This window comes from Schistocerca nitens, chromosome 5 (assembly GCF_023898315.1).
Source record: "Schistocerca nitens isolate TAMUIC-IGC-003100 chromosome 5, iqSchNite1.1, whole genome shotgun sequence".
Classification (NCBI taxonomy): Eukaryota; Metazoa; Arthropoda; class Insecta; order Orthoptera; family Acrididae; genus Schistocerca; species Schistocerca nitens.
This window is the reverse complement of record NC_064618.1, coordinates 268685778-268707481: the sequence shown is the minus strand read 5'-3', so window position 1 is coordinate 268707481 and position 21704 is coordinate 268685778. Positions and strand designations below refer to the sequence as shown.

Sequence of the window (21704 nt, the reverse complement as noted above, 5' to 3'; positions counted from 1 at the left end):
CAAGAGATGAATACAGTCCCACTTACCAACAGCTCAAGACCGGCCCATCCAAGTGCTAACCACGCCCGGCTGTGCTTCACTTCGGTGATCTAACTGAAACTGGTGTATCCACAGCGTCAGGGCCTTTGGCATATCAACACAAACGCTCGAATAATTTTATATCTGTTATATCAGGTAAATACTTAGATCCGTATCGTAAGCTAATTGGATAGTATTTGGATTTCTGCTCTTGTGACTGAAAATCTGTTTCATCAGGTGGGTTGTTAGCATCCCACTTAGTAAATGAATCGACTTCATTTACTTCCGCTACGATGGACGTGGAAGACTTATGGGCAAATTTTAAACACTTTTTAAATCACGTATTGGACAAGTACGTGCCGAAAAAATGGGTTACGGACAGAAAAGACCCACCGTGGTTTACAAGCGAAATTCGGAAAATGCTCAGGAAGCAAAGGCAGTTGCACTCGCGGTACAAGAAAGATCGGGAGAACGAGGACAGGCAAAAGTTTGTAGAGATTCGTGCTGCTGTAAAAAGAGCGATGCGCGAAGCATTCAACCACTACCATCGTCATACCTTAGCAAAAGATCTTGCTGAAAACCCAAGGAAATTCTGGTCTTACGTAAAATTGGTAAGCGGGTCGAAGGCTTCGATCCAGTCATTCACTGATCAGTCTGGCCTGCCAACGGAAGACAGCAAAACGAAAGCTGAAATTTTAAATTTAGCATTTGAGAAATCTTTCACGCAGGAGCATCGTACAAACATACCGCCGTTTGAGTCTCGTACAGATTCCCGTATGGAGGACATACTGATAGACATCTCAGTGGTTGTGAAGCAGCTGAATGGGTTGAAAATAAATAAATCGCCAGGTCCTGATGGGATTCCAACTCCGTTTTACAGAGAGTACTCTACTGCATTGGCTCCTTACTTAGCTTGCATTTATCGCGAATCTCTTGCCCAACGTAAAGTCCCGAGCGACTGGAAAAAAGCTCAGGTGACGCCTGTATATAAGAAGTGTAGAAGGACGGATCCTCAAAATTGCAGACAAATATCCTTAACATCGGTTTGTTACAGGATTCTCGAACATATTCTCAGTTCGAATATAACGAATTTCCTTGAGACAGAGAAGTTGCTGTCCATGCATCAGCACGGCTTAGAAAGCATCGCTCCTGCTAAACGCAACTCGCCCTTTTTTCACATGATATCTTTCGAACCATGGATGAAGGGTATCAGACGGATGCCATATTCCTTGACGTACGGAAAGCGTTTGACTCGGTGCCCCACTGCAGACTCCTAACTAAGGTACGAGCATATGGGATTGGTTCCCAAGTATGTGAGTGGCTCGAAGACTTCATAAGTAATAGCACCCAGTACGTTGTCCTCGATGGTGAGTGTTCATCGGAGGTGAGGGTATCATCTGGAGTGCCCCAGGGAAGTGTGGTAGGTCAGCTGTTGTTTTCTATCTTCATAAATGATCTTTTGGACAGGGTGGATAGCAATGTGCGGCTGTTTGCTGATGATGCTGTGGTGTACGGGAAGGTGTCGTCGTTGAGTGACTCTAGGAGGATACAAGGTGACTTGGACAGGATTTGTGATTGGTGTAAAGAAAGGCAGCTAACTCTAAATATAGATAAATGTAAATTAATGCAGACGAATAGGAAAAAGAATCCCGTAATGTTTGAATACTCCATTAGTAGTGTAGCTCTTGACACAGTCACGTCGATTAAATATTTGGGCGCAACATTGCAGAGCGATATGAAGTGGGACAAGCATGTAATGGCAGTTGTGGGGAAAGCGGATAGTCGTCTTCGGTTCATTGGTAGAATTTTGGGAAGATGTGGTTCATCTGTAAAGGAGACCGCTTATAAAACACTAATACGACCGATTCTTGAGTACTGCTCGAGCGTTTGGGATCCCTATCGGGTCGGATTTAGGGAGAACATAGAAGCAATTCAGAGGCGGGCTGCTAGATTTGTTACTGGTAGGTTTGATCATCACGCGAGTGTTACAGAAATGCTTCAGAAACTCGGGTGGGAGTCTCTAGAGGAAAGGAGGCGATCTTTTCGTGAATCGCTGCTGAGGAAATTTAGAGAACCAGCATTTGAGGCTGACTGCAGTACAATTTTACTGCCGCCAACTTACATTTCGCGGAAAGACCACAAAGATAAGATAAGAGAGATTAGGGCTCGTACAGAGGCATATAGGCAGTCATTTTTCCCTCGTTCTGTTTGGGAGTGGAACAGGGAGAGAAGATGCTAGTTGTGGTACGAGGTACCCACCGCCACGCACCGTATGGTGGATTGCGGAGTATGTATGTAGTTGTAGATGTATACGTAACGAGCAGACGATATTTACTCACCAGCTGCCTTTGATTGTTTAGCGGAACTTCTGCTGCCACTCCTCGGTACTCTCCTGCGCCCGACCTGCGTCTCTGTCTCTTCCGCCGATACCTGCAACATTCGATGAACCCGTGACATGAGTAAAAGTCGTAGAACCGCGATTACCTTAGCAGCTACAAGAACCTGTGAAGAATAATTGCATCTGGAACTGGTGAAACTAGCGCGTTCTATTCTGTTTTCTATGACTTGCCAGGTAGAACTTATGCAGACGTCTGGAGGCAAGGAACTAACTGATAATAATCTAGCTAAGGGAACAGCCTGATCACGGAAAACAGTAAACTACAGCAAAATACTTATAAGTGCATAAACGAAAAAAACTAAGAGACGAGTTTAGAAACAAATGGAGAGTGAGTGGCAGCGAATAGAAAATCAGGAAAACACAAAACCGTATTTTCTTATGAGCTGCCAACGTTTAAAGATCAAGTTACCACTATCACAGAACTTTACAGCCATGTTAACACTTAATGGAAAATTGAAAGCATACTATAAACACTTCAAAATATTTAATGATGCGCTGTGCACATGTAATGCGGAGATAGAACGACTGACCACCTATTTAGCCTGCGGTAATTATAGAAAACTGGCTCCCTCAAGAAACAAATAACTGAAAAAGGAGGATGATGCTCTTTCAGCACATCAGGTATAGATCAAAAATTCATAACTTTCATAATTCAACAAGTTCGTCAGTTGTGTGACAGTGTTTTAGTGTGAAACACAGGGTGATTCCGTGACAATGATAGAAACTTTCAGGGATGACGGTCAAGAGTAAATGTATCAAAGAGATGTAAAGGACCATGGTTCGGAAACGATCGAGTCGAAAGTTATAAGTGAAACTCGTTCTTGTAGCTCTGACCGTAGAATACATATACTTGCATTGTCGTTGCTAAGACTGCAGGTTAGGCTACTTTCAGGTATGGACCAAAACAAAAAAAGTCCTCTAAAAATGGGATCTAAAATGCATACCATAAGAGCTCTGGGCGTTTGTTCAGAAGAAGTGACTTGTTTCGTAGTAGCATAGATGAGTAAATGCCCATAGATCTTAAGATATGAATTTTAGATCCCACGTTACTGCACCTTTTTGTCTCGTTTTAGTCCATAATACAGCCTTTCTAAGTTGCGTGTCCTACAATCTTAGCAACAACGATAGAGGTACATGTATTCCACTGTCAGAGGTCTCAGAACGATTTTCCCTTATAACTTTGAATTTGTTCGTTTCCGGAACAAGATTCCTTACATCAAACTGATACACTTACCCTTGTCCAACATCCCCGAAAGTTCGTAACATCGTCACGGAATCGCCCTGTATAACTTAAGACACACTTTGAAAACCCTGATTGTATGCCAGAAGGCTAACAGATTTGTAATGATAAACTAGATAAAGAACCATACACGTAGATACAAATCCGATGTTTCAGTAATTTTTAAGTCTTGGTTTAATCTAATTTTTTATTTGAAAAGAAACGTATCCGAAACAGCTGCAAGAGTTGTTTTTTCCTTGTCAGTAACGTTTTATGTTATCCTTCACATCTGTAACATTATAATGTAATGGTAAAAAATAATTAATGTCAATAAAAAGCAGTATCGTTGCACAAAAAGTAGATGTATACAGCAAATAAACTGAATGGTGGACGTACATATTGTAGTCGAGATGTGCTGCGGTCCTCCCAGGAGATCAGCCTGTGAACGTGTGGATAAACATTACGTCAACGTGTTACACGTACTCTTCACGTTGCCCTATAGGCTACTTTAATTCAGTACACATGGTTTAGGATAGTTCCCCGCTTCGGGGTAATACAAAATTTTCTGAGAGGTAAAAAAAAGTTTTCAATTATGGTTCAGTTATGAAGCTAAATTATTTTAAATATATCTTTATTATGACTGTGTTGCTAGACAAATATTTCACACAGTTAAGACTCACGCTAATCAAGTGAATAATTTTAGCCCGGTAGCCAAATGGTTCAAATGGCTCTGAGCACTATGGGACTCAACTGCTAAGGTCATTAGTCCCCTAGAACTTAGAACTAGTTAAACCTAACTAACCTAAGGACATCACAAACATCCATGCCCGAGGCAGGATTCGAACCTGCGACCGTAGCGGTCTTGCGGTTCCAGACTCCAGCGCCTTTAACCGCACGGCCACTTCGGCCGGCCCCCGGTAGCCATCTAACTACCTCCAGAGATATTCCGTGATTCTATCGGTGAACTGGAAAATACACAGCACTAAATGTCCAGACTCCAGCTAGAACCCAACAACTCCAGCTGATAATTTCCGCAAAGAGCAAGTACGATTAAAGGTGAAAGTCAACAGGTAAACGTCACACGGAAAAAGAACATTTCAAGTTTCCGCGGAAATAGAAGTAATTTATTGGCATCAATCGAAACTCAACAAGTCTGCTTCGTTTACTGAATGCAATATTCAGTACTATCCGCTTTTTGATATAATGCCTCACCTGATGAGCATACGCATGTTCATATTATAGCAACATTTCGCTGGAAAACTGGGAAGGGACTACACACTGTTCCACACCTGTGCATGGGAATGTTTTTCCGGACTGTTGCAGGCTGTCTGTGTCTTGAAAGTAACTTCTGAGATCGATAAGAATCGTTCACAGGCGACTTCACTTCAGAACATCACCTCCGACCTGCGACGGCTGTCCTTTGCCAGGCCTTGCAGCCTATCAGCTTCCGAAGCAGAATGCAGACCGAATTAGTCATTTTCTGGAACCACTAGTAGCAATACTGTGCAAAAACTGATTCCTGTCAAGTGTTTGATCTCTACTCATTTAGGCACGTTAGGTGTTCACTAGTAGCAACACTCCGCAAACCTATTCTCTGTCAGGTGTTTGACCTCAACAATTTTAGGCAGTTTTGGGAAAGATAGGCCTATTGTCGCCAGGCTGGTCAAAAGTCCCCTCCCCCAGATGCCGTAAACCAGCTCTGCCGTCCACAGTAACTAACAATAACGGCCAGTAAGTGACTTGTTACAACTTGCAAGCCAATGTTCTGGAATTTTAACAGCACAGAATGAGTTTTCTTCGTAAATCGGAGCTTTTCCAATGCTGTGTGAAAGTTGATAACGTTTCGATGTTCCCACAATTGACAAAGATCATATACACAAGTAAGGAAAAGGGCACATTTAAAGATTAAAATAAGTCTACACTTGTATTAACAATAAACAACTATTTTCCTGATTTAGAAAATCGACAGAGTAGTTCCTGTATTCTGAGAAATTTTCACTGCATGAGGGAATTTTTCCAGTTAGTAATGTTAGCGTCGTCTCGAAATTTTTGTTTCCCGCGGAGACAACACTCTAAAAATAAGTTTTAACACAACTAGAAGCACTTTGACGATAAGTTGGTCGGAAGTAAAATTATGATAGGAAAAGTGTAATGATTCCTCTCGCCACAAAGCAGTTGTGGAAGGTGATTACGGCAACAGGTACAAAGAAAACCAAGGAGAGGAACTGAGTGACTATAACTTGTGGTACGCATTGTCTGAGTCCAAATCCGAAGACAAGAAAGTATTACCAGACATCTGTAGCCTTTTAACTTGGTTCAAATACTTGAACGTTATTTGTTTGAACATCATCCAAATATTATTTTCAATTTCAAAGACATTAGTAATCATAAACATTTTCTATTAATCTGAAGTTTAGGTAGGTGCTTTACTTTGTTATGGGTAAATGGTCTCAGAGAGAGTGGCAGCCATTGCCTTAATCAGAGGAGGTAAGACATGAGAGCACCTAGTCTACTGAAACCTGCCATTGTAATTGCAGTATCCAAAGCAACAATGTAACTGGATGAACGTATTTCATTTGTCGGAGCGAATTCGGTTAAAATTACGAGGTGTTGCCACTTTTTGGCATGAAATGCATCTGACAGCTATGAATGATCATAGTAGCTTCTTTTAACGTCGGTCGGCTTCTGGTTGTCCAATATGGCGTCGTAGAATGGAGGAATACCAGTATGTGAATTCATAATTTGGATCCGGAAGTTTGGTAGGGCAAGAGGTACTGACGAAATTAGAGCTATAAGGCTGGATAGCTATGAATCACATCACAGACGCCATCACACCCCAATGGAACCACAATTCACGCAGTATTCTCCCCAAAAACGTCTGATAAATTGGATTTCCTGAAATATTTGTAGAATGAACACGGAAGAGAACAAACACGGTAGAAATATTGTTACACCTTTGCTAATTTCGTGACAATATCTTTGCAAAAAGCTTATGGTAATAGGGACTACAATTTATTTGTTCTACTTTTCCTTTTGTATTCTCGTTTCCCTTCATTTAATGATTACGTGATTTGCTGTGCTGTCCGAAGTACTTATTTACTTTTATATGCTAAATTTGCTGAGATCTTTCGTTATGTAACACTTTATTACATAAGTACTAACACACAAACAGACGTAGGAAACTTGTCTCAAGACAGTTCTGAACTTGGTTGGTGTGGTGCACATTCCAATACATATCTCCATATGTACTGGGAATAGGCGGCTTGTCTGCTGCGTGACATTGCCTAAGACTGGAACTCTAGAAGAGCTGGAGGCAACTTCTATTTCAGTTATTTAAGGTACATTACTTTTTAAAACGTGATCTAACCTCTGGAAGTGAACATTTATTTTCGAGTGTCAAGGCTATGCTAAGTTTTATTCAGTATTTCCGTCAGGGTTTTCGAATTAAAAGACGTTTACTTTGTTACAACCATTACTCTTTTGTACGGCATCCAGTGATTATTTTATTTTCCGTCTGACAACCAAGAAAGGCCGCTGGCTTTAAACTCCTGTGAAGAATTGTCAATTCGTCCATCTGCTATTGGCTATGTTTTAGCCTTCGTTCTTTATTTGGCTTTAAGAAATACTGTACGTCGAGATATTCGTTATGAAAATTGCATTATGAAGAAATTCACTTTTTGTTTTGCTATATATTACGAAGATTCAGTTCACCACAAGGAACTTTCGTCGGGGCACATAGATTTTGAGGAACCCATACAATTTTATTTCACAGCATTTATTTCTTGATTTCGTTCTTCATTCCTTGATTTGGTTCTTTATTGCTGTAAAGGTGTGGAGACTATGTATCACTCTTTGTCGGTATATGATATTTACGTTTAAATTTAAAGAAAGCAATGAAGCTCTCCGATGAAGGCACCCTTAGAGAGCGCAAGGAAGACTGTTGCGGGAGAAAGGAGGCCTTTAAAAAAAGGAACTTACTTGGATAATTCAGTCGTTAGAACACTTGAGCGCGAAATGGCAAGATCCAATATTCGAGTCTCGGTCCGGCACACAGCTTTAATCGGCAAGAAATTTTCAAGTATGGTACTTCTGTAGTGTACCAACACGCCTCCCTTTCCACAACAGTCCTCTGAGACGCAGCGATGGCCATAAACAGGCTTATGAACACGTACAACAACGCCAGCAGGTCCTTATGTGGTCGATGCTTTGAATTATTGGGAGTTAATCTTAGGGAAGTCATGGTAACGATAATGAGCGCAGCTAAATACAATCGAGTTGTATACTCTTTAATGAATGACGCAGAGCATTTAGTGGCGAAAGGCTACAGGAAAATATGCTCGAATGGTTTTCGGCCTGAAGTTATAGTTTTCAGATGCAAGAGGGCTATGATGCTGCGGGCATATGTTATTGTTGGTATCTATGTGATCTCTGACCTTAAAATGAGTTCCAACTTCCATTCTTGTCATGATATTGTTTTTACCTTGTATTTATACGTGACTCCTTTCTGTTCGCGTTGGAACCTTGTTAGTTTCACATCATCCCCTTGCTAACAACTCCATATTTTGCTTTCATTTACCGCACCATGCACTTTATGTCAATCAGCAGATGTCTGTGTAGTGGTTGTCCCATACTATGCTGCGTACGTACAAAGCCTGAAACATAACTAATAGCGAAAAGTGAATCGGGTGAAAGTATGCAACAGTAGGAGAAAGAAAGTTCCGATGAACATAAGTCCGCAAATCAGTTGTTTGCTAGATAATTGCGAAATCGTGTTACAAGCCGCCACTGACTTCAGTAAAAAAATATCGTCTTAGTTAGTGAGGTGATAAAAGCCATGGGATACCTCCCAGTATCGTGCCGGATCTCCTTTTGCCCGGCGTACTGCAACAACTGGACGTGGCATGGACTTAACACATCGTTGGAAGTACCCTGTAGAAATACTGAGCCATGCCTCCGCTACAGCTGTCCATAATTGCAGAAGTGTTGCCAGTGCAGCGTTTTGGGTGCACGAAATGACCTGTCTACTGTGTCCCATAAATGCTGCGATTCATGTCGGGCGATCTGAGTGACCAAATGATTTGCTAGAACTGTCCAGAATGTTCTTCAAACTAATTGCGAACAACTGTGGTCTGGTGACATGGCGAATTGTTATAAAGTCCATGAATGGTTGCAAATGGACTCCGGGTAACCGAACATACGAGGTGTGGCTAGAAAAAAACCGGACTAGTACTGGTGAAACAATAAAACGAATGCAATAAGGCTGAAAGTCGCGTGGCCTGTCGCGTGACTCTCGCTCCGCCTACTGCTCGAGTTTCATCTGCCTCCTGCACTCAGTCTGCCCGTGGCGTCTGTTTTAAGTAGTTGACGTTTTGTCTGTGCGTCGGGAAATGTTGAGTGTACAGAAAGAACAGCGTGTTAACATCAAATTTTGTTTCAAACTAGGAAAATCTGCAAGTGAAACGTTTGTAATGTTACAACAAGTGTACGGCGATGATTGTTTATCGCGAACACAAGTGTTTGAGTGGTTTAAACGATTTAAAGATGGCCGCGAACACACCAGTGATGACACTCGCACTGGCAGACCATTGTCAGCAAAAACTGATGCAAACATCGAAAAAATCGGTAAACTTGTTCGACACTTTCCTTGTCAACTCCTTTTAACTCAGACACTGCTCTGATTGTTAAACGGCGATCTTGTCGAACAAGTTTACCGATTTTTTCAATGTTTGCATCAGTTTTTGCTGACAATGGTCTGCTAGTGCGAGTGTCATCACTGGTGTCTTCGCGGCCATCTTTAAATCGTTTAAACCACTCAAACACTTGTGTTCGCGATAAACAATCATCGCCGTACACTTGTTGTAACATTACAAACGTTTCACTTGCAGATTTTCCTAGTTTGAAACAAAATTTGATGTTAACACGCTGTTCATTCTGTACACTCAACATTTTCCGACGCACAGACAAAACGTCAACTACTTAAAACAGACGCCACGGGCAGATTGAGTGCAGGAGGCAGATGAAACTCGAGCAGTAGGCGGAGCGAGAGTCACGTGACAGGCAACGCGACTTTCAGCCTTATTGCATTCGTTTTATTGTTTCACCAGTAGTAGTCCGGTTTTTTTCTAGCCACACCTCGTAACCATTTCCAGTCAGTGATCGTTTCAGTTGGACCGGAGGACCCAGTCCATTCCATATAAACCCAGCCCTCACCATTATGGAGCCATGACCAGTTAGTACCGTGCATTGTTGGCATCTCGAGTCCACGGCTTTTTTTAATTTCAAAAATAATTTATTATTTATTAATTAATTAATAATTATTAATCTCTGAAGATAATATAGATATATTTACAGCAAGTATCACACGAAAGTGTCTTTTGTTATCGGCACATTTCATAAGTTTCACGTTTTATTATATAATAATTAGCATTTCTTTCTTTTAGAAGCTGGACCTACAGCATCATCACTACCAGCAATCTGATCGTTATCATCATCATCTTCTTCTTCTTCAGCATCTTCACTGCCGTCACTTTCACTGTTTACAGAGTCTCCTGGTGCACTGTTGTGGATGAGGTTTGTGAGGTATGTATTAACTTGCTTCTGAACATCCTTCAAAGTTTGTGAAAATTCTTTGAGATCCTGGGATTTATTGCCTTTTATTTCTACCAGAACCATTCCTGTTTTGTCTTTAACTGTTACAGTTGGCACACTGCAAGTTGACATTATGTGGCAGATCTCATCCGGCTTCGTAGGGCCTGTGCGACACTCGAACCCTACCATCAGCTTTCACAAATCCGAAATCGGATATCATCTTACAAGGCCACTGTTTTTCAGTCCTCTAGGGTCCAACCGATATGGTCGCCCAGGAGAAGCGTCCAGGTGAAGTCGTGTTGTTAGCAAAAACACTCGCGTCGGTCGTCTGCTCTCATAGACCATTAACGCCCAATTTCCGTGCACTCTGCTAATGAATTATTTCGTCCCACGTCCCATATTAATTTCTACGGCTATTTCACACACAGTTGCTTGTCTGTTAGCACTGATAACTCTACGCAACTGACGCTGCTCTCTGCCGTTAAGCGAAGACCGTCGGCCACTCTGTTGTCCATGGTGAGAGGTAATGCCTGAAATTTGCTCTTCTCGGCACACTCTTCACACTGACAAGGGAACCTCCCCATCGCACCCCTCTCAGATTTAGTTATAAGTTGGCACAGTGGATAGGCCTTGAAAAACTGAACACAGATCAATCGAGAAAACAGGAAGAAGTTGTGTGGAACTATGGAAAAAATAAGTAAAATATACAAACTGAGTAGTCCATGTGCAAGATATGCAACATCAAGCATAGTGTCTGTTCAGGAGCGCCGTGGTCCCGTGGTTAGCGTGAACAACTGCGGAACGAGAGATCCTTGGTTTGAAGTCTTGCCTCGAGTGAAAATTTTACTTTCTTTATTTTCGCAAAGTTATGATCTGTCAGTTCGTTCATTGACGTCTCTGTTCACTGTAATAAGTTTAGTGTCTCTGTTTTGCGACCGCATCGCAAAACCGTGCGATTAGTAGACGAAAGTACGTTCCTCTCCAATGGGAACCGAAAACATTTGATCGAAAGGTCATAGGTCAACCGATTCCTCCACAGGAAAACACGTCTGATATATTCTATACGACACTGGTGACGGCATGTGCGTCACATGACAGGAATATGTTGTCGACCCACCTAACTTGTACACCTGGCGAATGGGTAAAAAGATTCTTCTACCTTGCCCGATTTAGGTTTTCTTGTGGATGTGATAATAACTCCCAAAAAAGTGATGAAAACATAAGAGTTTGTCACATAAACTGCAACAAATGAATGCAACAGTTTCACAGTCACACAGTTTTCCCTGTGCTCTGTCAAAACATATGTTTTTAACGTTTTCCAATTTTTTCCGTGTGTAGACCGTCAAATCCTGCATATGTCCAAGCAAATCTGAACATGTCCTGGAATTTTCGAGAGCGAAGTTGATTGTGTGAGTGCCTGAACTTTGATAATTGACACACGTCAATTGCTAGAAAATAAAAAAGTTAAAATTTTTACTCGGGGGAAGACTTGAACCATCGTCCTCTCGTCCCGCAGCTGCTCACGCTAACCACGAGACCACGGCGCTCCTTAGATCACGTTGTCCATGATGTGGCTTATGTTACACATCGACTACTCAATTTGTATATTTTGCTTATTTTTTTCATAGTTCGACAAAACTTCTTCCTGTTTTCTCGATTGATCTGTGTTCAGTTTTTCAAGGCCTATCCACTGTGCCAACTTATAACTAAATCTGAGGGGGGTGCGATGGGGAGGTTCCCTTGTGAGGATCTTGGAATATTCAATTCCCTTACGCTTTCCGAGATGGGATGACCCATGTGTCTAGTTCCAACCAGCATTTCGCATTCAAAGTCTTTTAATTTCCGTCGTGCGGTCGTAATCACGTCGGAAATCTTTTCACATGAATCACTTGAGTACAAATGACAGCTCCGTCAATACACTGCACTTTTACACCTTTTGTACGCGATACCACCGCGGTCGGTATACGTGCATATCATTATCCCATGACTTTTGTTACTTCAGTGTAGTTTATATGCTATCTTTTCCGTAAGGCCGCATTAATGGACCTCAAATTTCATCCATGGCCTAGGGTTGGAGACTGTGGTGTGCTCACGATGGAGCACCGTTTCTTTTTACTTCTGATGTAAGAGGGTACCTCACACGCCGACACGAAGCAGGAGGTGTCTGGGGTTACCCAAAAGTTATGTGCACAGCACTCCCGTTGATACGGTTGATGAACTGGAGCAGCAAATGGTACAGTCTTCCCAAAACTTATGAGATAGCCCCTTTTTGCTTCAAACAATTCGTGACCCACCGCAGAGATGAAAGTAGTAGCATTGTATCCAAATGTGGAGACGCGTGAAACACATCTTTTAACAGATATGAGTGTATGAAGCAGTAAGCTAAGGAAGGCCATGGGTGAAATTTGAATGCAATTAGATGAAGCCGTAACCGCGGGACTGCTACGGTCGCAGGTTCGAATCCTGCCTCGGGCATGGGTGTGTGTGATGTCCTTAGGTTAGTTAGGTTTAAGTAGTTCTAAGTTCTAGGGGACTTATGACCTAAGATGTTGAGTCCCATAGTGCTCAGAGCCATTTGAACCATTTTTAGATGAAGCCGTGATGGTAAAGTTTACATGTCTTATATGTTTGTACCAAATAGGGCAATACTTTGTAATGTAGTCAGTGGCGGCTCGTAGCAACAAATTCCGAAATACCTCGCCACTGACTGGTTTCGTCACTTATTTTCACTGGAATGTTTTTCCTTCTAATGTGTATTTTATCCCATGTTGGTTTCTGTTATTAATTATGATATTCACTTCATTACTCGACACGAGTAAAAAACTTTTAAAAATTTAGGGGGCTGTGTAATGTTCCCCAAGTGTTAGCGGATTTCGTGACTGTGTGTTTTCGCGCATTAGCGCTGAGACCATTTTATCGCTGATTAGTAAACACTGCGATTACAATAAAATCCCTCTGTAAACTACAGTATCTATGTAATGTTAAATGAACCGGACCGGCAACTTTTGTTCGCTTCTTCCCCTTCAGCCATTGTCCGGTACGGTCGCAATAATCTATATTACGTAGAGATTCAGTTTTTTTGTACTCATTTTGTGTAATAACAATTATTTAATTTCATTCTGTCTATCATTACGACTAATCATACTTTTTTCCTCAGCTTTTTCATGAATTTGATAAGAAAATGCGGCTTACTTTGTGTGGGGATGTCTGTTGGTGAATGACCGCACATTAACGGCACCAATCAGTGGAATACGACTGGTTTGCTTTCAGAATAGAACCTGCATCTAAAATTTCACTTTTAGCAAAAGGAAGTCCGATAGCGATTAGGCGTAAATCACGCCCCAAAATTATACTCGCCAACAGACTATCCCGGTAGAGAAACCTAGCTAAAAAATATGGTGGTAATTAAATTCCTAAAGTTCAATATTTTAAAAATAAATAATAATATCAAAACAAAATAATAATAATAATAAACCCCCCACCATAGAGACTGCTAGTGGTGTTGGTAATAGTCTGTCATGACATATTGGAACGTGAATGTTTTTCGACCTTGAACCGTGTTCTTAGCTGTAACAAGTTTTATTAAATCGTTCAAATGGTTAACTACAGACGTTCTCCTGCACTCGAGATCCGACTCACATCACAGACACTAGCCAAGTGCTACTAATTTGTGCGCAGCTTTGATGAAATAAAGTTGGCAGTGAACCTTTCACTCTGTAGCAGCAAAGTTTGCGCTGTTCTAAAATTCACTGACTTTAAGTAATGTGCCGGACCAGGACTCAAATTGAATAAAATTTTACATAACATGACAATCTGGAAAGCAATAATGTTGATCGAAATTATTATTTGATTGTCTTGATCGCGAAGTTTTTTGAATAAAATTGCCGGTTGGTAGACGCAGAAACCATCTTCACAATCCACAATAAAATTAAAAGGAAGCAAATTACTAGCCACTACATTAAAAGGTAGAAAACAAATGACAGAAGTGAGAACAAAAACAAGTTATAAGATGCAAAAATAACACGCCCCAAAACTGCAATACATGTTTCTACCAGGTATATATTGGATGCAAAGCGATCCGAGAGGGCGTTCATACATGGACTACGTATAAATAGTCATACAAAGTAATTAAACGGAAGTTCATTTATAAGTACAGATCCTTAAAATATTTTCAGTTGTAAGTAAGAAAGCAGGATTTATAAAAAATTGTTTCACCATATGAAAAATGTATTCCTCCGCTGACGGTTTAAAGCTAGTCATAACGTAACAGAACGGTCGAAAACTAAAAAACCATTACATAAATCAGTCCAAAATTGAGTACATTGTGATGGCTCTAAAATTAGTCCTATAAAGGATGAAGATGAAATAAATTTAAACAGCGTACACACTCTCTTGTGTTTCATATTACATTTTATGTTTTGATTCGGACAGTAAGTAAGAAAAATTTAAATGAAACAGAACCGGACATCAAGTAACGAAATTAATTAAATTCTGACGAGCTATAAACTGTCAGAGGGCGAATACGTTTTTCATAGGGTTAAACAATTTTTTTTAAATATCGTGCTTCTTATATATACACTATGTGACCAAAAGTATCCGGACACCCCCAAAAACAAACGTTTTTTATATTAGGTGATTTGTGCTGCCACCTACTGCCAGGTACTTCATATCAGCGACCTCAGTAGCTGATGACATCGTGAAAGAGCTGAATGTGGCACTCGGTGGGACTCACGGACTTCAAACGTGGTCAGGTGACTGGGTGTCACTTGTGTCGTACGTCTGTACGCGAGATTTCCGCACTTCTAAATATCCCTACGTGCACTGTTTCCAATGTGATAGTGAAGTAGAAACGTGGAGCGACACGTACAGCACAAAAGCGCACACGCCGACCTCGTCTGTTGACTGACTCCGCCGACAGTTGAAGAGGGTCGTAAATTGTAACAGGCAGACATCTATCCAGATCATCACACAGGAATTCCAAAAGTGCATTAGGATTCACTGCAAGTACTATGACAGGCGGGAGGTGAGAAAACTTGGATTTCATGGTCGAGCGGGTGCTCATAAACCACACATCACGCCGGTAAATGCCAACTGACGCCTCGCTTTGGTGTAAGGAGCGTAAACAATGTCCGATTGAACAGTGAAAAAACGTTGTGTGCAGTGACGAATCACGGTACACAATGTGGCGATCCGATGGCAGGGTGTGGGTATGGCGAATGCGCGGTGAACGTCATCTGCCAGCTTGTGTAGTGCCAACAGTAAATTTCGGAGGCGGTGGTGTTACGGTGTGGTCGTGATTTTCATGGAGGGGGCTTGCACCCCTTGTTGCTTTGCGTGCACTATTACAGCACAGGCCTACATTGATGTTTTAAGTACCTTCTTGCTTCCTCCTATTGAAGAGCAATTCGGGGATGGCGACTGCATCTTTCAAAAAGATATAGCACATGTTCATAATGCACCGCCTGTGGCGGAATGGTTACACGACAATAACATCCCTGTAATGGACTGGCCTGCACAGAGTCCTGACCTGAATCCCATAGATCACCTTTGGGATGTTTTGGAATGCCGACTTCATGCCAGGCCTCACCGACCGACATCGGTACCTCTCCTCAGTGCAGCACTCTGTGAAGAATGGGCTGCCATTCCCCAAGAAACCTTTCAGCACCTGATTGAACGTATATCTGCGAGAGTGGAAGCTGTCATCACGGCTAAGAGCGGGCGAACACCGTATTTCATTCCAGCCTTACCGATGGAGGGCGCCACGAACTAGTAAGTCATTTTCAGCCAGGTGTCCGGATACTTTTGACCACATAGTGCAACTGATAATGTTTTACAGGTCTATAGTTTTAAATTAACTTGTTTTTAATTATTCTGAATCATTATTTGTACGTTATGTTAGCATCAACCCCCTCTAGGATCACTTTGCATCATATATACATCTGGTTGAAGCATGCACAGCAGTTTTCATTCGTGTTATCTTTATATCTTATGACTTGTTGCAGTGCAGCGGAATGAGAGGTATATCGTGTTTTTGTTGTAACGACTGTCATCTTGAAACTTCCTGGCAGATTGAAACTGTGTGCTGGACCGAGACTCGAACTCGGGACCTTTGCCTTTCGTGGGCAAGTGCTCTACCATCTGAGCTACCCAAGCACGACTGACGCCCCGTCCATACAGCTTTTTCCGCCAGTACCCCGCCTCCTACCTTCCAAACTTTACAGAAGTTCTCCTGCGAACCTTGCATAACTAGCACTCCTGAAAGAAAGGACACTGCGAAGACATGGCTTAGCCACAGCCTGGGGGATGTTTCCAGAATGAGATTTTCACTCTACAGCGGAGTGTGCGCTGATATGAAACTTTCTGGAAGATTAAAACTGTGTGCCGGACCGAGACTCGAACTCTGGACCTTTGCCTTTTGCGGGCAAGTGCTCTACCATCTGAGTAATATGTCTGTAGTAAAATGCTCAACAACTGGTACTAAGTTCATAGATTTTGATTAAACTTGTCACAGTTAAACTTGTAAGAATAAAGTTAAATGCCTAAAAATAGTTGCGTACTAATTCAACGCAACATGGCCGTAACAGCTGCTGCTCCAAGAGGGGTAGAAACCAACGAAATTTCCAACGAAATTATTGTGTACACAGTACTACAAAGAATAACTGAGTAAATTCGTAGTTACTTTGATGTTACACAGCGTTGCGAAATTTCGTACACAAATCTGACACTTCTACTAGCAACACGAATCAGCAGAGCATAACGTCGAAATTAACAAGGAAGATGGATACGGGTACATCATTGAATGATCCATCAAATCAATGCCAGAGTTCATCAACTGTAGTGGCTGGCGATTGGTGGCGGGTAAGTCTCCCAAAGACAGATGACCAAACGTTTGAGTGAGTGATTTGGACAGACTGTCTAACACTCTCTGCATCAAGTTATACCAGGAAAATACAGAAATATACAAAGTTGCGTTATCGTGTTGAACCATAACGTTAGAGAGACCTCGAAGATAAAGCTCAGTCACCAGCTTTAATACGTTAGAAACATAATGGCTGCTTCCCAAGTTACAAGCTGTGCGAACCAGAAGTGACTATCTTGCGTGTCCAACGTAGAATCCCATACCATCACGCTGGATCAGTATAACAATGGCGAATGCAACGTTCGTTCACCTCATAGTCTACACGTATCGGTATGTCCATCGCGATTATACACGCACAACGGCATTCTTCTGAAAAGACCACATCTTGCCATTTTTCTGTACAGGGTGACCCAAAAGACTGTTAATGTGGGAATATTCAATTCTTCACGGAATAAAGTAGGTAGAGAGGTAAAAAACTCAAACACGTGTATGAAATGACATGGGTTTTATTGAAACCGAAAAGTGTGTACAAAACGGCCAACAGATAGCGCTTCATATCGGCCGTTATTCATCGACAATATCTTTAGCTGTGCGCAGCATATCAGTAGATATGATTAGTAATTGCCGTCAGATGTCGTATATTAGCATTCCCAATGGGGTTGGACAATTACGGTAGACTTACGCCTTGACGTAACTCCACAAGCAATAATCAACCACACGGATTGAGGCTTGGGGACCTGGGATGTCACGGATGACTAAACTGGCGGCTTGTCACGCCAGTCTCACAAAACTTGCGTCTGGTCGCCCACCACGGCACTAAGGCGCGGATCGTCTAAACAGATCGTGGCTTCGAACTTTCTGGTAATTTTCTTCACAGTAACACTTGTCACAGGACCTTTAGCCGTTGTGATACCCTTCTTATGGTGATAGGATTGTAAAGCTGCAGTAGCGGATTCTCCATTCCGATAGTAAAGCTTAACTAACAGTGTATTTTCTGGCAAAGTCAACATGCCGCGACTGTTGGCGCGTCTGACTCCCTCTCTCACTGCGGATCATCTTAAACACGATTCTCATGCGGTGTCACTGACGTGTTACTCTTTGGAGTCATATGTCGGCCGGCTTTTGCCCCCTTTTTGGTTTTAATAAAATCTCACGTCGTTTCAGGGATTTGTGTCAACCTTTAGCTGTCTGTCAAGTTTTACCTCTCTACCTACATTGAGACTGGTTTGATGCGGCCTGCCACGAATTCCTCTCCTGTGCTAACTTCTTCATCTCAGAGTAACACTAGCAACCTACATCCTCAATTATTTGCTGGATGTATTCCAGTCTCTATCTTTCTCTACAGTTTTTGCCCTCTACAACTCCTTCTAATACCATGGAAGTCATTCCCTGATGTCTTAAGAGGTGTCCTATCATCCTATCCTTTGTCACTGTCAGAGTTTTCCATATCTTCCTTCCCTCTCCGATTCTGCGCAGAACCTCCTCATTCCTTACCTCATCAGTTCACCTAATTTTCAACAATCGTCTGTAGCATCACATCCCAAATGCTTCGATTCCTCTGTTTCTGTTTTCCCACAGTCCATGTTTCACTACCAAACAATGCTGTGCTCCAAACGAACATTCTCAGAAATGTCGCTGCGCGGAGCATCCACGGGGTCTAGGGTGTGTTGTCACAGTGCGCACGGCTCCCTCCGTCGGAGTTTCGAGTTCTGCCTCGGGCATGAGTGTGTGTGTTGTCTTTAGCGTAAGTTAGTTTAAGTTGTGAGTAAGGTTGGGGACCCATGACCTCAACAGTTTGGTCCCATAAGACCGTATCACAAATTTCCAATTTTCAGAAATGTCTTACTCAGATTGAGGCTTATGTTTGATACTAGTAGAATTCTTTTGGCCAGAAATGCCTTTTTTGCTATGCTAGTCTGCTTTTGACCTCCTCCTTACTCCGTCCGTCATTAGTTACTTTGCTGCCTAGGAAGTATAATCAATTAACATCATCTACTTCGTGACTATCAATCCTGATAAGTTCCTCCTGTTCTCATATGTGTTACATCTCATTGCTTTCGTCTTTCTTTGATTTACTTTCAAACAATATTCTGTACTCATTAGGCTCTTCATTTCATTCATTAGATCACGTTTTCCTTCTTACTTTCACTCAGGATAGCAATATCAGCGAATCGTATTATTGATATACACTCCTGGAAATGGAAAAAAGAACACATTGACACCGGTGTGTCAGATCCACCATACTTGCTCCGGACACTGCGAGAGGGCTGTACAAGCAATGATCACACGCACGGCACAGCGGACACACCAGGAACCGCGGTGTTGGCCGTCGAATAGCGCTAGCTGCGCAGCATTTGTGCACCGCCGCCGTCAGTGTCAGCCAGTTTGCCGTGGCATACGGAGCTCCATCGCAGTCTTTAACACTGGTAGCATGCCGCGACAGCGTGGACGTGAACCGTATGTGCAGTTGACGGACTTTGAGCGAGGGCGTATAGTGGGCATGCGGGAGGCCGGGTGGACGTACCGCCGAATTGCTCAACACGTGGGGCGTGAGGTCTCCACAATACATCGATGTTGTCGCCAGTGGTCGGCGGAAGGTGCACGTGCCCATCGACCTGGGACCGGACCGCAGCGACGCACGGATGCACGCCAAGACCGTAGGATCCTACGCAGTGCCGTAGGGGACCGCACCGCCACTTCCCAGCAAATTAGGGACACTGTTGCTCCTGGGGTATCGGCGAGGACCATTCGCAACCGTCTCCATGAAGCTGGGCTACGGTCCCGCACACCGTTAGGCCGTCTTCCGCTCACGCCCCAACATCGTGCAGCCCGCCTCCAGTGGTGTCGCGACAGGCGTGAATGGAGGGACGAATGGAGACGTGTCGTCTTCAGCGATGAGAGTCGCTTCTGCCTTGGTGCCAATGATGGTCGTATGCGTGTTTGGCGCCGTGCAGGTGAGCGCCACAATCAGGACTGCATACGACCGAGGCACACAGGGCCAACACCCGGCATCATGGTGTGGGGAGCGATCTCCTACACTGGCCATACACCACTGGTGATCGTCGAGGGGACACTGAATAGTGCACGGTACATCCAAACCGTCATCGAACCCATCGTTCTACCATTCCTAGGCCGGCAAGGGAACTTGCTGTTCCAACAGGACAATGCACGTCCGCATGTATCCCGTGCCACCCAACGTGCTCTAGAAGGTGTAAGTCAACTACCCTGGCCAGCAAGATCTCCGGATCTGTCCCCCATTGAGCATTTTTGGGACTGGATGAAGCGTCGTCTCACGCGGTCTGCACGTCCAGCACGAACGCTGGTCCAACTGAGGCGCCAGGTGGAAATGGCATGGCAAGCCGTTCCACAGGACTACATCCAGCATCTCTACAATCGTCTCCATGGGAGAATAGCAGCCTGCATTGCTGCGAAAGGTGGATATACACTGTACTAGTGCCGACATTGTGCATGCTCTGTTGCCTGTGTCTATGTGCCTGTGGTTCTGTCAGTGTGATCATGTGATGTATCTGACCCCAGGAATGTGTCAATAAAGTTTCCCCTTCCTGGGACAATGAATTCACGGTGTTCTTATTTCAATTTCCAGGAGTGTATTTTCATCTTGAATTTTGTTCTTTTATTTCCTTCATTGCTTCTTCGATGTACAGACTGAACAGTTGGGACGATATGAGACTCCATCCCTGTATTACATCCTTTTTATCCGAGTACTTCGTCCTTTGTCTTCCACTCTTATTATTCCCTCTTGGATCTTGTACATATTGTCTATTACCCGTATTTCCTTATAGCTTACACCCATTTTTCTCACAATTTCGAACATTTTACACCATTTAACATTGACGAACGCTCCTTCCAGGTCGACAAATCCTATGAACGTGTCTTGATTTATCTTTAGTCTTGCTTCCATTATCAACCGCAAAGTCGAATTGCCTCTTTCGTGCCTTTACCCTTCCTGAAAGCAAACTGATCGTCATTAAACATAGGCTCAAGTTTCCTTTCCATTCTTCCGTATATTATTCTTGTAAACAACTTGGATGCATTAGCTGTAAAGCTGATTGTGCGATAATTCTCGCACTTGTCTGCTCTTGCAGACCTCGGAATTGTCTGGATGTTATTTTTCCGAAAGGCAGATGGTATATCGCCAGACTCATACCTTCTACACATCAGCGCGTATAGTCGTTCAAAATGGTTCAAATGGGTCTGAGCACTTAACATCTGAGGTCATCAGTCCCACATAACTTAGAACTATTAAACCAAACTAACCTAAGGACATCACACACATCCATGGCCGAGGCAGGATTCCAACCTGCGACCGTAGCGGTCGAGTGGTTCCAGGCTGAAGTGCCTAGAACCGCTCTGCCACAGCGGCCGGCGCGTATAATCGTTTTGTTGCCAATTCCCCCACTGATTTAAGAAATTCTGGTGGAATGTTATCTATCCCTTCTGCGTCATTTGGTCTAAGTCGTGAAAGCTCTCTTAAACTCTGACTCTATTCCTGGATCCCCTCTCTCTTCTAAATTGACTCCTGTTCATTCTTCTACCACATAAGACAAATCATCCCTCTTATGCAGGCCTTCAATGTACTCTTTCCACCTCTCCACTCTCTC

General features: G+C 42.9%; 1 protein-coding gene across 1 annotated transcript in view; it reads right to left on the bottom strand.

Annotated features, from left to right (window-relative positions):
• Positions 1 to 21704, bottom strand: part of LOC126259740 (uncharacterized) — a 459982-nt gene that overhangs the window by 12798 nt on the left and 425480 nt on the right. The window contains exon 5 of the mRNA XM_049956726.1: positions 2358 to 2448. Within this exon, the coding sequence (XP_049812683.1) occupies positions 2358 to 2448 (91 nt within the window). The remainder of the gene's footprint in view (positions 1 to 2357; positions 2449 to 21704) is intronic.